The 16,129-nt window shown below is 40.6% G+C and overlaps 1 protein-coding gene across 5 annotated transcripts in view; it reads left to right on the top strand.

The window, feature by feature from the left end:
• DIAPH3 (diaphanous related formin 3) overlaps positions 1-16,129 on the top strand; it is a 544,053-nt gene that overhangs the window by 45,659 nt on the left and 482,265 nt on the right. For all 5 annotated transcript variants that reach the window (XM_051850009.3, XM_051850008.3, XM_089303626.1 and 2 more), the window contains one exon: positions 13,550-13,726. In XM_051850009.3, the coding sequence (XP_051705969.3) occupies positions 13,550-13,726 (177 nt within the window). The remainder of the gene's footprint in view (positions 1-13,549; positions 13,727-16,129) is intronic.

A 16,129-nucleotide genomic window follows, 5' to 3' on the forward strand; every position in this document is an offset into this window, starting at 1 on the left:
CAAGTAAAGCACAAATTCAGATAACCAAGTAATAAATATAAATCATTAGCTTTTTAAAAAAGAGCTTAACTTTAAAGCAATTAAAGTAATTTTCTCTTGTTGACCTGCTAGGATAAAAGACTTCCTGTTCTAAATGGTATATTTTAATTAAGTTTTACTTGTTAATTAAAGACAAGAGATGAAGCAAAAGCTTTTTGTTTTTCCCCTTCAAGACTATATATTGAAAACATATTCTTCTATATAAAGTAGCAGAAATACTAGCTTAGGACTGGAGTAACTCAATATGTGTGGCAAAATACATAATTTAAATCTTATAAAATTTATTTAAGTCAGGTGGGCCTTTTATAGCCCATTAATATCAGTTAATTAGAATTTCCTGTACTTAGATTTTTAATAGTAAGTAACATTTAAGTGCTATCTTAGAATCTTTAAATATTTATGGGGTAGTTTCAAGAGCTACTCCTCAAATCATCCGAAGTGTGGGAAGAAGAAGAGCTCTAAGAGTTGAATAGACTAAGATGCAGTGGAGTGTTCAGACTTGTTTATTCTTTTGTCCACTCATTAATTAAGCACTTTCTGAGTGGCTTGTACTGTCTTAATAATACAAAAAAAGATAAGACTCTGCTCTTGAACAGTGGGGAAACAGATGTGTACACCGTCAGTAGTTGTGTAATGATGGGGGCTGGAATAATGTATAAGGCTTGCTTGAAGTAAGACCAACTTGATAATGGGAAGACTATAGAGAAGGGGATTTTTCATTTGAGTTTGAAGGATGTTAGAATTCGGGCAGGATGGAGTTGATTTATTTTTTTTAAACTCTAATAACTTTTGTGGGATATGAATGGAATAGATTCCTAGTGGAAACATGTCAGATTGGCAAGTAGAAAGCAGTTGTTGATGTCTTCAGAAGATTTTTGTCTATGACTAAATACTAATCTATGCTTTAAATGTACTTATTACAGTGCCATTTTGTATTATGTACATAGTGTAAATAACTGAGCATGTACAATTAGAAGTGTACTTTTGAGTAAATGTGGTAGATAAAACTTGGATTTTGAATTTTTAAGAGATTTTTGTGTTCCTTACATTTGAATGTATATTTTCCTTGTAGTACCTTACATTATGGTACTGTTTACAGAAAGTTGGGGGCCTGTGCTGTGGTGTAGTGGGCAAAGCTTTAATACCATGTTAACAGAACATCCAGTACATGCTTAGAACCAGGCTAATTCCTAGGGGATGGTTTATTGAACAAAAGAACAATCCTTCTTCAGACTTAATGCCTACTTCAGTAAATATATTAATAGGTAGTTTCAGAATAGTATATGATATGTAATGGCAAGTACTCCGTGGGCACCTAACATTTTCTTGTGGGACTGGAAAGGGTTGAGTTGTAGTGCAAACAGAACTGAAGATTGGGTTCAAATTAGCTAATAGAGAGGGATGAAGTATTAGTTTCTAGGCACATGGAACAGCATGTCCATGTTTAGGAGACTCAAGGTTGTTTGTCACACCTAAATCATAGTATTAAGATGGTAAATGGGGAAGACACTGTCGCAAGAAGTGAGGTTCAGATCAAACGTACCTTAAAGATATATTAAAGGGGAGTCTCTGAAAGACTTGAAGTGCAGATTGAGGGGCAGGATCAAATCTGTGTTTTCAGTAAGATCAAGTCGCTGCCAATACAGAGAAGTTTTCAGAGTGGTATGGGTGGAGGGGTAGTGAAGACTTGGAAGCAGTTTAGGCTGCTGCAGCTGTTATTACCAAGTGACCTCAATCAGGATAATGCCAATAGGGTCAGAACATGAACTGGTGACGGATTGTCCATAGTTTAATAAAAATTAATATAAAAATGTGAAGTTACCACAATCCCAGTCACCTTTTGGCTGACCTGCATCAACCTCAGAAGTCATAATCAATTCCTGTATCAGTAAGCACCCCTTTGCTTCTCTCCCCACTTGGGTCCCTTCATCCTCCTAATCTGACAATATTTCTCAACTCCTCCAGGCTTCCCAAACCCTCCTACTCTGCCCTTTGGAACTCAAAGTCTGTTATCTCCTTTGAATGTTCTCTTTTCTTCTTGATCTAATTGAAACCTGGGTATTCTTTGATGGCTTTATTTTCCAGGTAGCTGCTTCCTTCAAAAGCTTCCAGCTCTTTTTGAAGCATAAACCATCAGAGTATACAACCTGTTGGATTCCTCCTTGTTGATCTCTACTGTACAACTTCTAGTTTCTCCCACTGATGCAGGGAAGGCATTAATTTCTTCTTTTCCACCATTGCTTTTGATATGAATCTCTATCCACCTACCAGTGTTTCCTAACCCAGGATCTAAGGACCACCAAAGAGTCTGTGGTAGAACTGATTATGCATCTGAAAAATAAGTCTTTGTTTTCATTAACTTTTAAGTAAAATTTGGTTTGTATTCAACATTATGTTGAAAGTAAACCGGCTATTACTCCTTGTTCTTTAATATGCCAGTGAAGAACATCTATGGTGATAAAATTTTTTGATATGTTTATGACTTCATATTAGGTTTTTAAAATTGCATATATTTTAGGCACTTGAAAATGTATTGTGAGGAACAGTATATTAGTCCTCTATTGCCATTTAACATGTTTTCTTCAAACTTGATCTTTTTTTTTTTTAATTCATTTGACAGAGTTATAGACAGTGAGAGAGAGAGAGAGAGAGAGAAAGGTCTTCCTTCCGTTGGTTCATTCCCCTAAAGGGTGCAATGGCCGGTGCTGTGCCAATCCGAAGCCAGGAGCCAGGTGCTTCTTCCTGGTCTCCCATGCGGGTGCAGGGACCCAAACACTGGGCCATCCTCCACTGCTCTCCTGGGCCACAGCAGAGAGCTGGACTGGAAGAGGAGCAACCGGGACTAGAACCTGGCACCTACATGGGATGCCAGTGCCAAAGGCGGATGATTAACCAAGTGAGCCACAGCGTTGGCCCTGAAACTTGGTGTCTTGAAACAATAAGGGGATCAGAAATTTGGAAATGACTTGAGGTCTTTTTTTTTTTTTTCTGATTTATTTATTTATTTATTTGAAAGTCAGAGTTACACAGAGAAGGAGAGGCAGAGAGACAGAGAGGTCTTTCATCTATTGGCCGATCCAAAGCCAGGCGCTTCCTCTGGGTCTCACATGCGGGTGCAGGAGTCCAAGGACTTGGACCATCTTCCACTGCTCTCCCAGCCACAGCAGAGAACTGGATCAGAAGTGGAGCAGGCAGGACCTGAACCGGTGCACAAATGGGATGCTGGGATTTCAGGTGGCGGCTTCACCCAGTACACCACAGCACCGGCCCTATTGAGGTCATTCTTGAGATGATAACCAAGATGTTGCCTCAGGCTACAGTCATTTGAAGTTGTGATGGGGCTGGAGTGTGATACCAAGGCTCACTCATGACTGGAGACTGGACTGCGATGGTTGGTCAGTTCTTCCTACGCAGGTAGCTTCACAGGCTGCTCCATAACATGGCAGTTGGCTGTAGAAAAGATACTGCATGTTATAACTTGTTTTCCAGCAAATACTTAATTGTACTAATTTTCTTTCTTTAATAATACTACTTGAAACCCTTCTAAATCAGAATAAATCTTAAGATAACCAGGTGTTTTTGGTGATGGGGGAGTGTAATGAATTTTCAAAGAAGCCTCTGGCTAAAATTTTAATTTCAGTAAAATATTCCTTTAGAGGGCTCGTAGTATGGCATAACAGATAAAGCTGCTGCCTGCAGCACTGGCATCCCCTATGGGCACTGGTTTGAGTTCCCACCGCTCCATTTCCAATCTAGCACCCTGCTAATGTGCCTGGGAAAGCAGCGGAAGATGGTCAAGTGCTTGAGCCCCTGCACACATGTTGGAGTCCCAGAAGAAGCTCCTGGCTATGGATTGGCCCAGCTGTGGCTGTTGTGGGCATTTGGGGAGTGAACCGGTGGATGGAAGAACTCCTTCTCAACCCTTTCTCCTCTCCCTGCCCTGCCCCAGTAACTCTGCTTTTCAAATAAATCCTTTTTTTTTTTTTCAAAAAAATTACACATTTAGAGCTAGAAAAGCCCTTGGTTGATGTTCAAGAATATTGAATAAGTCAGTATGCTGTAGTTTGTGGCAAGGTAGGAAATATTAGGGTGAGTTACTGGGTGGTAATTTTTTCCTAATACCAGGATACCTAGCTTATTAAACCTGAAAGTAGACTGCCAATTTTTCTCTTCTAAAGACTCGCTTATTTAAAAGGCATAGTTAGAGAAGCAGAGATCTTCCATCCACTAGTTGACTCCTCAAATGGTTACGATGGATGGGGCTTGGCCTTGGCCAGGCTGAAACTAGGAGCCTGGAACTAGAACTCTATTCAGGTCTCCCATGTGGGTGGCAGGGGCCCAAACACTTGGGCCATCTTCCAGTGTGTTCCCAGGTGCATTAGCAGGGAGTTGGATAAGAAGTGTTGTGGCCAGGACTCATGTGGGATGCTGGCATTGCAGGCAGTGGCTTAATCCTCTGCCCTACAATGCTGGCCCTGTCTGCCAGTTTTTCTTCTGACAGTGATATCTTGGTAACAGGTGATGTTACTAGCATATAGTAAAGACACTGGAATATGCAGGCATATTGCTTAGCTGTTAACATACACTATTTCATAGAATTCTCATATTAGCCTTAGGATTCTGCAATGAACCTTCTTTCCAGAGTTTCTCTTGAGATACTTCCTCTAATTCATATTAATCATTCATTCCTAGCTGCTACTAACTCGCTTGTCTTAAAATTTTCTTGGGGGTACTCCAGATATTTTGCCTCAAATTATAGTTAGTTCTTTATCATGTGATTTTTTTTTTTAAATTTTTACCCCTCAAGTGGCAAATGTTTGCAGGGATGGCATTATAATTTATGTATTTTATCTTTTAATTGCTCATTTATTCATACTTTTAACAAGTATTAATCTATCAACTGCTAGCTATCTGCCAGGTACTGTGCTGTAGGCTGAATATACAGCACTATATAATTGATATATAGCACTGTAATAGGGTTCTTTTGGTGTATAACAAATTACTCCAAAACTTAGTGAGTTAAAACTCCATTTATTACCTTGGTGGATCAGGAATTTGGTAATTGCTTAGATGAGTAGTTTTGGCTTAGTCTCTGATGAAATTGCAGTGAAGGAGTTGGCCAGGAAATATGGCCATGCGAAGGCTTGACTAAAACAGTTCACTCACGTGACTGTTGGCAAGAGCCCTCTTAATCTATTGGTGGGAGGGCTCAGTTCTTGGTCATGTGGGCCCTCCTTAGCTATTTTTGAGTGTTCAGTGGCATACCTCAGTGAATGATTCAAGAAGGAGTAAGACAAAAGCTGTAATATCTTTTTTTTTTTTTTTTATTTGTTTGAAAGGCAGAGTTGGAGAGGAGAGATGGACATCTTCATCTGCTAAGTGGCCCCAATGACCAGGGCTGGGCCAGGCCAAAGCCAGGAGCTGGGAGCCTCCTCTGGGTCTCTCATGAGTGGCAGGGGCTCAAGGACTTGGACCATCTTTCATTGCCTTCCCAAGCTATTAGCAGGGAGATGGATCAGAAGCGGAGTAGCTGGAACCTGAATCAGTTCCTGTATAGGATGCTGGCACTGCAGACGATGGCTTAACCTGCTGTGCCACAGCACCAGCCCTTGAAATATCTTTTATGACCCATCTAGTCTTGGAAATCACACTCCATAATTTCCACGGTATCCTATTTACCCAAGTCCGAGGGTCATTGGGAACATTTTTAGAGGCTGGAGACTGTTGAATTAAATTAGTTGATGACTTGTCTCTCTTGGAAAAGAGAGAGTCAACATAAATAGATTTTTATAAATCATTGAAAAGGATGCATGCTATGAACCGTGATAGAGGACAGGGTGAGTTCATGTGTTGCTTTAGGGTGTCATGGAAAGCATTTCAGGCCTTTTTCTGGAAGCTCTGATGGATATTATCAGGAAAATGCTTAACCAGTTTGCTTATGGTAACAGAACAAGCAAATGGTGAAGTGGGATTCAGAAGTCATACTTGAGACATGTTTACATCAACAACAATAGGATAAAAATTGTTAATTAAAAAGCCAAGATATTTTAGTTGTTAGGTTGTTGATGCTTTTTAAATACAAGGCTACATGAAATATAGAGCAATATATGCTCTGTATTTCAGTTGTGCATTTGATGGAATTAAGCCAACAAAAGTTACCTTCTAATTCTCCTGGAAACCACTCTTTTCTAAGGAAATATGTTTATATATAGTTTTTCATATTTGTGAAATTTAAGATGATAAAAAATCTTCCTCTATTTAAAAAAAAATCCTTGCTCTTTTGGTATTTAAAATATTGTAATAGTGAAAACCCCAAATGCTGAGTTTTCACTATTATAATGTTGTACTATAGCTAGAAATACAGGTAAGGGTTTTTTGGAGCCTGCCTTTTTTTAAATTAATCAGTAATGACAGTTCAAATAAAATTATCAGTGTGATTACTCAGTATGAGATAATACTCAGTAGGGTGCTCATTTAACTTCCCTTGAAGATAAGTGATATTAATTTATAAGACTTAGTGCACCCCAGACAGTTGAAGCTATATTAAGTGTGGAATACCACTGCCAAAAAGCATTATGATAGAACTCCCTCAGTCTTCTGTGTGTTTAACCAGGTCTCCAGTAATTCTTCAACAAAGGCAAATTGTGTACTTCACCTACCTGGGTTGTTTAACTTGAAGAATTTCATGTAAAATTATAAAATAGGAAGGGGTTTTCAAGTTTGCTTATATGCTGCATTGTGCCTTGCTTTAAGCAAATTGTGCAATTCTATGAAGAATAAATGACTAACTTTATTGTGAGTAGAATCATAGTAGCATCTCTTTATTTGAGAGATAGAGTTACAGACAGAGAGGGAGAGACATAGAGAAAGGTCTCCATCCTTTGTTCACTCCCCAGTGGCAACAACTGCAAGAGCTGGGCCGATCTGGATCCAGGAGATTGCTCCAGAATTCCCTCGTGGGCACAGGGGCCCAAGCACTTGGGCCATCTTCTGCTACTTTCCTAGGCCATAAGCAGAGAACTGGATTGGAAGAGGAGCAGCCTAGACATGAACTGGTGCCAATATGGGATGCCGGTGCCACAAGCAGAGGATTAACCTACTATGCCACAGTGTTACCTCCTAGTAGCATCTCTTTAAAAACTGAAGATTCTTCAGGATATTAAAAATGATTTAACAGGAAAGCTTACTCTGCACATAGGTTTGTAACTGTGCCCAGATTTTGCAGAATCTACCTGGAGTGCTCATCACATTACCTGGGAATGCTTTCTCTGTAATTCTGAGGAATTCAGCAGATTCAATTTATTACTCCTATGTAGGGGGGAAGATTGTATTTGTTTTCCTTCTGTGACTCTCTCCTTATTTTGTCTTTCATCCTTTCTAATCATGAGAAATGAATAAAAGCATTATGTTAGAAATATGAAATGCTGATTGATCTTTTGTATCTCATATTGCTCTTTGGACCTTTGTAGATTTATAGCTGGGAGAGGGATATGCTAATTTTTCTTGTCTTGCTTTAACAAGCTATACTAGTAGTAATGTAGAGAGTTTTTTTCCTTTTGAGTAAAATCCAATCTTCACCTACAGCTGAGATGCTAAGCATACCAGGGAGGTGTGCTAAATATTTTGTTACTTTTTTTTTTTTTTTTTTTTTTTAGATTTTATTTGAGAGGTAGAGTTACAGATCGTGAGAGAGAGACAAAGGTTTTCCATCCACTGGTTCACTCCCCAAGTGGCCGCAATGGCTGGAGCTGAGCCAGTCCGGAGCCAGGAGCTTCTTCTGGTCTCCCACATGGGTGCAGGGCCCCAAGGATTTGGGATGTCATCTACTGCTTTCCCAGGCCACAGCAGAGAGCTGGACTGGAAGAGGAGCAGCTGGGACTAGAACTGGTGCCCATATGGGATGATGGCACCGCAGGTGGAGGATTAACCTACTGCACCACAGCGCCTGCCCTGTTATTGTTATTTTTACAAGTCATTATTTGATATAAATGTAGTTTTACTTTTTGAAAAATGTTTTTTTCTCATGCTATTTTATAAGCTAAATACTATGAATTTTTTTATGTATAAAAGTGTTTTGCTGCTTGTTCTTTATATTCAGACATGCAGTTTTCTCATAAGGATTAGACAGTTCTATTCAGCCTAATGCTGCATTTCAAGTTTGGGCCAGTGCCTGACATCTAGGATGGGCTCTATAAAAACTGGTCATTGTTACTTTTATGGCTTATAGAATTTTTTTGTTAATATTGGGGTTTTTGGTGAAAACTAAAGTTTTCTGATGTATTCTTTCACTGATAGAACCACTAGGATATGTGTTTGCATGTTAGCTTGTAAAGTGCTTAAGCTTACTCTCATTTATTGACATGTTTACATTTGTAATATTGATGGTGCATTAATGATGTTTTGCTTAATTTCACTTAAGTTTAGCATATTAAGCAACTTTCTTGAGGTGGGAAGAGTATGTGAAAGGGAGTCAGGATAGTTTCTTTGCTTGGGAATTTTGATTACATGTGTAACAGTGATGGCTCTGAAGTAGCAATTCAGATGATAGGCAGGGTAACCGGTCTTATTTCTTAAAACAACATCTTTGGTGCATACCTATTTTTGTTTATAAAGATTTATTGTGGCACAATAGGTTAAGCCAATGCCTGCATCCCATATGGGTGCTGGTTTGAGTCCCAGCAACTCTCCTTCTGATCCAGCTTCCTGTTAATGCACCGGGGAAAGCAGCAGAAAATGACTCAAGTCCTTGGGTCCCTGCACCCACATGGGAGACCTGGATGGAGTTCTAGGCTCCTGACATCAGCCTGGCCCAGCCCTAGCCATTGTGGCTATTTGGGGAAGGAAGACTGATCTGTCTCTCCATCTGTCTGTAACTCTGCCTTTCAAAAAAATGAAATATTAAAAAAGACTTATTCAGGAGGCAGAGAAAGAGGAAGACAGATCCATCAACTGGGGAATGAGCCAGCATGTCGAAGATCAAATGCATATGACAGAGTTGGGCCAGGCCAAAGCCAGGAGCCTGAAATTCTATCTCGGTCTCCTACATGGGTTACAGGGCCCAGGAACTTGGAACATCATCTGCGGCTTTCTCGGGCACATTAGCAGGGAACTGAATCAGAAGTAGAAGAGCTAGGGCTTGAACTAGCACTCTGATGTGGGATGCAGGCTTTCCAAGTAGTGGTTTAATCTGCTGTATCACAATGTTGACCCCATCCATATCTTCATGTTGTTAAAAAAACAAATTGCCACTTTTTTTTTTTTTTGACAGGCAGAGTTAGAGAGACAAAGGTCTTCCTTTTCTGTTGGTTCACCCCTCAAATGGCCGCCATGGCTGGTGCGCTGCGCTGATCCGAAGCCAAGAGCCAGGTGCTTCCTCCTGGTCTCCCATGTGGGTGCAGGGTCCAAGCACCTGAGCCATTCTCCACTGCCTTTCCGGGCCACAGCAGAAAGCTGGACTGGAAGAGGAGCAACCGGGACTAGAACCTGGTGTCCCGGTGTCGCAGGTGGAGGAGCCAAGTGAGCCGCAGCGCCGGCCCTATTGCCACATTTTCTATACAGCTATTTAATTACCTGCTTATTATGTGCTTGTCTCTTCTGTTTGTTAAAGATAAACCCTATGTAGCTCATATCTTCATACTACCCATGGCTAATAGCATAAATGCTCCATGGCTTGCCATTGCTTTTGTAGATCTGGTATTCCAGATAGCATTTCCCTTCAGCCTAGAAGCCTATCTTAATACTTTTTATAGTACAGGTCTGCTGGAGACAAACTCTGTCAGCTTTTATCTGCCTCAACTTGTCCTGTTTTTGTTTCTATTTATGAAAGGTATTTTCACTGCATATACAATTTCAGGATGATAGTACTTGCAGCACGTTAAAGATGCCATTTTGTTGTTTGCAGTCCTTGTTTCTGGTGAGAATCTATTGCATCATTTTTGTCCTGTAATTAATAATCTTTATTCCTCTGGTTGCACTTTATGTTTTTCTTTGATTTTTCAGCAGTTTGAATTACTTAAGTATGTGGATTTTCTTTTTGTGGGGGGAGAGGTATTGAGTATTGCTGAGCTTCTTGGGCCTGTGATAGAGGTAATCTTGCAAAATTTTCAGTGATTATGTCCTGAAATATTTCTTGTGTACTATTCTCACAGTCTTCTGCTTTTGAATCTAAATTACACTTATATGACAGATCTTGGTTGCTGTGTGTGTGTGTGTGTGTGTGTGTGTGTGTTTTTTCCCCTCCTCTGCCCATCCTTTTCTCTTGTGTTTCAGTTTGGATACTTTTTATTGAGCTGTATTGCAGTCACTGTACTCAGCTTTGTCCAGGTTACTGTTAAGCCTATCTAATGAAATCTTCAGATCTGATAAAATACACGAAGTGTTCTTTTCTAATCTTTTTAAGTTTCTGAGGTTGTTGCTGAAATGCCTAACTTTTCAGGCATGATATCTACTCTTTGTTATATCCTCTAGCATTGTCTCTGATATTTCAGATTGCTTATCTGTAATTCCAACATCAGGGCCGTCTCAGGAACTGCTTTTTTCCATGGACACATCTTATTGCCTCTTTGTGCCTAGCAATAGTTGATTGTGGGCATTTTATTTCAGTGTAGCAGTTCGGTTTGGGCCTTATTGTTGGCTTTAGTTTGATTCAACTCATTTGTTTCGATGGCTTGGGATTTGCATTAAATGAGAATCTGGCATCTCTTGTCTGACTTGACAACTGAGCTACCAGCTTTCAAAACTGTTTCATATCTCTTTTGAAGTCCTGATGCCCATTTCTATATTTATTTAAAGATTTAGTTTATTTGAAAGGGAGAATTGAAGGCAGGGAGAGCAAGAGAGACAAACATATCTTCCATCCATTGGTTCACTCCCCAAATGACTGAAACAACCAGGGCTGGGCTAGGCTGAAGCCAGGAGCTTCACCCGGGTCTCCACAAGCACTTCCACCATCCTCCACTGCTTTCTCAGGTGCATTAGCAGGGAGCTGTAATGGAAGTGGAGAAGCTGGGACTTGAACCATCACCCATATGGGATGCTGGCATTATGGGCAGTAGCTTAGCCTGCAGCACCACACTTTTGGCCCTGAGATCTACTTTTTTTTTAAAATTTATTTGTAAGACGGAGTGAGACAGACACACACACACACACACACACACACACACACCAGCTAGCTTTATCTGCTGGTTCATTCCCCAAATTCCTGTGACACCTGGGGCTGGGCTGAAGCCAGGAACTCTATGTGGGTCTCCCATGTTGGTGGCAGGAGCTCAAGAACTTGGCTCATCATGAACTGCCTCCCAAGTGAAGAGTGGGAAGCTGAATTGTAAGCAAGTAGTCAGGACTTGATGGTTACTCTGAAATAGGGTGGGAACATTCCAAGCAGTGGCTTAACTTGCTGTGCTGCAACACCTGCCCCTATTTTGAAAAATTATCATTATAATCTCTACATTTCTTCTTGTCTCATCCTTGTACCTGTCTTTCTTTTAAGATTTTACTTATTTGAGAGGTAGAGTTACAGCAGAGGGAGAGACAGAGAAAGGCCCTCCATCTGCTGGTTCACTCCCCAAATTGCCACAGTGGCCGAAGCTGGGCCTATCCAAAGCCAAGAGATTGCCATGCAGGTGCAAGGGCCCAAGGGCTTGGGCCATCTTCTACTGCTTTTACAGGCCATAGCAGACAGTTGGATCTAACCAGCAACCATATGGGATGCCAGAGCTGCAGGTGGAGGCTTGGCTTACTATGCCACAGTGCCGGCCACCAATGTAATCTCTACATTTCATTTCTTGAAGAGATCCCATTTCTTTAGAGGAATTAAATAATACCATGACTTATTATCCTTTTAAATTGAATGTTTATTTCCTTTTTTTTCCAGTGTTCAACTTTTTTGACTATACTAGCTCTGTCTAATAGAATTTTCTGTAGTAATGGAAATATTCCATATGTGCTTTGACTGATATAGTAGCCACTAATCAATCACCTTTGATTGGGGACTAGAAATGTGGATATCTTATACTCTCCTGCTCCCTCTTTTTCCCTCTTCACCCCTTCCCTCCAATCTGTCGAGTTTCCCCCCACTAAACCCTTTCCCTTAAAAAAAAAAAATTCAGTTCAGGGGCCAGCACTGTGGCATAGAAAGTTAAGCCTCCATCTGCAGTGTCAGCACCTTATTCGGGCACCAGTTTGAGTCAGCTACTCCTCTTCCAACCCCGCTCCCTGTTAATGCGCCTGGTAAAGCATCAGAAGATGGCCCAAGTGCTTGGGCCCCTGCATCCATATAGGAGAACTGGAAGAGGCTCCAGGCTATTGACTTCAGCCTGGCCCAGCGCCAGCCACTGTTGCCATTTATGGAGTAAACCAGCGAATGGAAGATCTCTCTCTCCACTTCTCTCCATACTTCTGCCTTTCAAATACAAAAAACAAATCTTTAAAAATTCAGTTCATTGGTCACATTTCTAGTCCCCAATCACAGGTGATTGATTAGTGGCTACTATATCAGTCAAAACATATATGGAATATTTCCACATGTTCAGGAAAAATTCCCTTTTAAACTGCCAGATGGAAAGCCACGACACTGTGGGGAAAAAAACAAACAAACAAAACACCTAAATGAAAGATCTCTGAGTGAGATCCCAGCGGAAAGTTTGGGTCATCAAAGAAGGAGGTACCTTTCTCTGAAGGGAGGAGAGAACTTCTCTTTGACTATGACCTTGTCTAAATAAGATCGGAGTTGGCGAACTCAAGAGGCTTCCCTAGCCTCGACAGATCATGACAAGAGCCTCAGGTGATTACTGACGTCATAAACAAGAGTGTCAGTGGTTAAATCAACAACAGGAGTCACTGTGCACTTACTCCCCATGTAGGATCTCTGTCCTTAATGTGTTGTACTATGTGAATTAATGCTATAACTAGTACTCAAACAGTACTTTGCACTTTGTGTTTCTGTGTGGGTGCAAACTGTTGAAATCTTTACTTAATATATACTATATTGATCTTCTGTATATAAAGATAATTGAAAATGAATCTTAGGCCGACGCTGCGGCTCACTAGGCTAATCCTCCGCCTTGCGGCACCGGCACACCGGGTTCTAGTCCCGGTCGGGGCGCTGGATTCTGTCCCAGTTGCCCCTTTTCCAGGCCAGGTCTCTGCTGTGGCCCGGGAGTGCAGTGGAGGATGGCCCAAGTGTTTGGGCCCTGCACCCGCATGGGAGACCAGGAGAAGCACCTGGCTCCTGGCTTTGGATCAGCGCGGTGCGCCGGCTGCAACGCGCTGGCCGCAGCGGCCGTTGGGGAATGAACCAACAGAAAAGGAAGACCTTTCTCTCTGTCTCTCTCTCTCTCACTGTCCACTCTGCCAGTCAAAAAAAAAAAAAAAATCCCAATACCGGAATACTTCTTGATAAAATCACAGTGATACTGTGATTGGCAGTATTCTTTTTGCTTTTGGATTTACATAAATCTGAAGCAAGACATTCTTGTACTTAACATGTCTGCTGCTCTGTCTTCCTTTGTAGCTGGACAAATTTGCCAGCATAAGAATTCCAGGGAGCAAGAAAGAGAGACCTCCACTTTCCAGCCTGAAGACTGCATTTGGAAGCAGTGACTGCTCACTGGCCTCTTCAGAGATGATGGAAAATGTCCCAAAGCCACTGGCACAGAATGAAGTTCTGGAACTTTTTGAAAAGATGATGGTAAGAAGTTTGAGTGTTCACAAGATATTTGAGGGGGGGAAACCCCTTAGCTTCTGGTCATGTTAATGGAACATTAAGATATTTGAAATTCATATTTTGTGGGGTCATTTCTTATTTCTTTTAAGATAACACTTTAGCCCTAGAAAACTTTTTGGATGACAGACAAAAGAATCTGGAAAAAAAATTATACCAGTTTTTGGTTTTATATTGAGTTTATAGAAACAAATATTGTAAAGAATCAAATGATACCTTTTTTGTCTTGAGTAAAGGAAGTGATCATTCTGTCTATGTACAGTTGAATTTTTGAGTGGTCATAATGCTCTGCTATTTGAGTTAAATGTGCTGCGTTTTTGGTTTGTTTGGTGTTTTTTTTTCTCCTTAATTCACAGGATACCTATGTTTTTTATGATCCTGTAGCAGTGATATGATCTGCCTTTCCTAGTAGAGATACATGGTTTTATTTCGGGTCGTTTTCAGTTAGATCTAAAAACTGGTAAATCTCTGACTCAGCGCCTGACTTTTAAGCTGGCTGTGCTCATTTGATCCCTACTTCCCATATGTTAAGCATATTCAAACTGCTTACCCCAAATTAAAGCTAACTTGATAATAAATTTATCTACATATATAGTTCCTACCGTCAGGTTGCTTATCTCCTAGATTTCAAAAAGATTGAACAACTAAATAAGAAATGCAGTATCTAATAACTAAGCTGTTTATGAGTTCCGAGGGAGAAGGTGTTACTTTAGTTTTTGAGATGCCTCATTGGCTTCAGGGAAAATGGGATGGATAGGCTGTTCTGCAGTTGAGGGAAATTGAATAGAACAGGTAAACTAGAGCTAGGTCTTCAGGATAGGATATGGATAGCAGAGGGAACGGAGGGTGCTCCTTTGACATGGAGGAAACAAGTGTGCAGTTTCTAGCTGTTTGAAGGTGGGTGGCAGCTAGAGGTTGGAAAATTTAGACTGGAATAAATTGGTGGATATTATAAAGATTTTATGTGTCATTCTGTAGAGTTGTATATTCCTGACTCAATTTTTTCTGTATATGTCTATTCTAATACCTGTTGGCTTTTAAAGGCTTATTAATTTTTAGGGAAATGATTATATTCAATATAACACGTGCATGAAATTTGACAAATGTTCATAGCTGGTCTTTTCACTGCTTGGCTGGACTCAGCAATGTATTTGCCATGACATTATTATTCTTTTTTTTTTTTTTCTTTTCATTGCAAGTGATTGTGTCCAGTGGTATATGTGGAGGAGCTTTGTAAAATTCCAGAAACAAAGAAGGATTAGTTTGTGTGTTCATGGGCTTTTTAATGAGTCTCAGTGATTCCTAATTCTTCATTACTGAACATTTTTATTACTGTGGTGGTGGTGTTCTTTTTTCTTTGCCTTGGCTTAAGAACTCATCTATAATACCAGCTCTTAAGTGCTGATTTTGATTTTTTAATGTACACAAATAACTCCTTATTCTTTTGGTACCATGAGATGATGAAGTTTTAACCAAGAGAAAAAAAAAAAACCCAAAACTTTTTGCTAGCCTTTGCCCCTGTTAATGAGATGTGTATGAAGGTGGCACTTTTCACTACTACCTTTGAAAACTTATTATGGTAAAATGCTGTTTTGCCTCTTATTTATGTGGAATCATTTATCTGAATATCTGAGGTTCTGCAATCATGCTACTTATTTGTTTTTAAAGTTTTATTTATTGATTTGAAAGACAAAGTTAGAGATACTTTCCATCCTCTGGTTCACTCCCCAAATGGCCACAATTACCAGAGCTGGTCCAATCCGGAGCCAGGAGGTTTGACTGGGTCTCCCATGTGGGTACAGGCCCCCAAGCATTTGGCCATCCTCTGCTGCTTTCCCAGGCACATTAGTAGGGAACTAGATCAGAAATGGAGCATCTAGGACTCCAACAGGTGCCCATCTAGGATGCTGGTGCAGCAGGTGGCAGCTTTACTTGCTCTGCCCCAGTGCTGGCCCCTGTAATCATAACTTAAAAAAATTTATTTGAAAAGGAGATAGTGATAGGTAGACAGAGATATGGGGTAGGAGGGTCTTTTCCATCGGTTGGTTCACACCCCCAAATGCCTGCAATAGCCAGGGCTGGATCCGGCCAAAGCCAGAAGCACAGAACTCCATCTGGGCCATCCATATGGCTGGCAGGGACCCAGGAACTGGATGTACATTAGCAGGAAGCTGGATATGGAGCTGGGGATTAGGGACTCAAACTAGGTACTGGGATGTGGGTGCCCCAAGCAGTGACTTAACCAAATACCCATGCTGGAATGGTACATCTATGGCCTACTTTTGATTATATTGTTAAAATGTCTTTTTTAATAATTGCAAATGCAATCTAATTAGCTCATTGACAAACATTTATGAAGACTACATTTTT

This window comes from Oryctolagus cuniculus, chromosome 9 (genome assembly GCF_051225735.1).
Source record: "Oryctolagus cuniculus isolate XC-2025 breed Fujian yellow rabbit chromosome 9, ASM5122573v1, whole genome shotgun sequence".
NCBI classification, from domain to species: Eukaryota; Metazoa; Chordata; class Mammalia; order Lagomorpha; family Leporidae; genus Oryctolagus; species Oryctolagus cuniculus.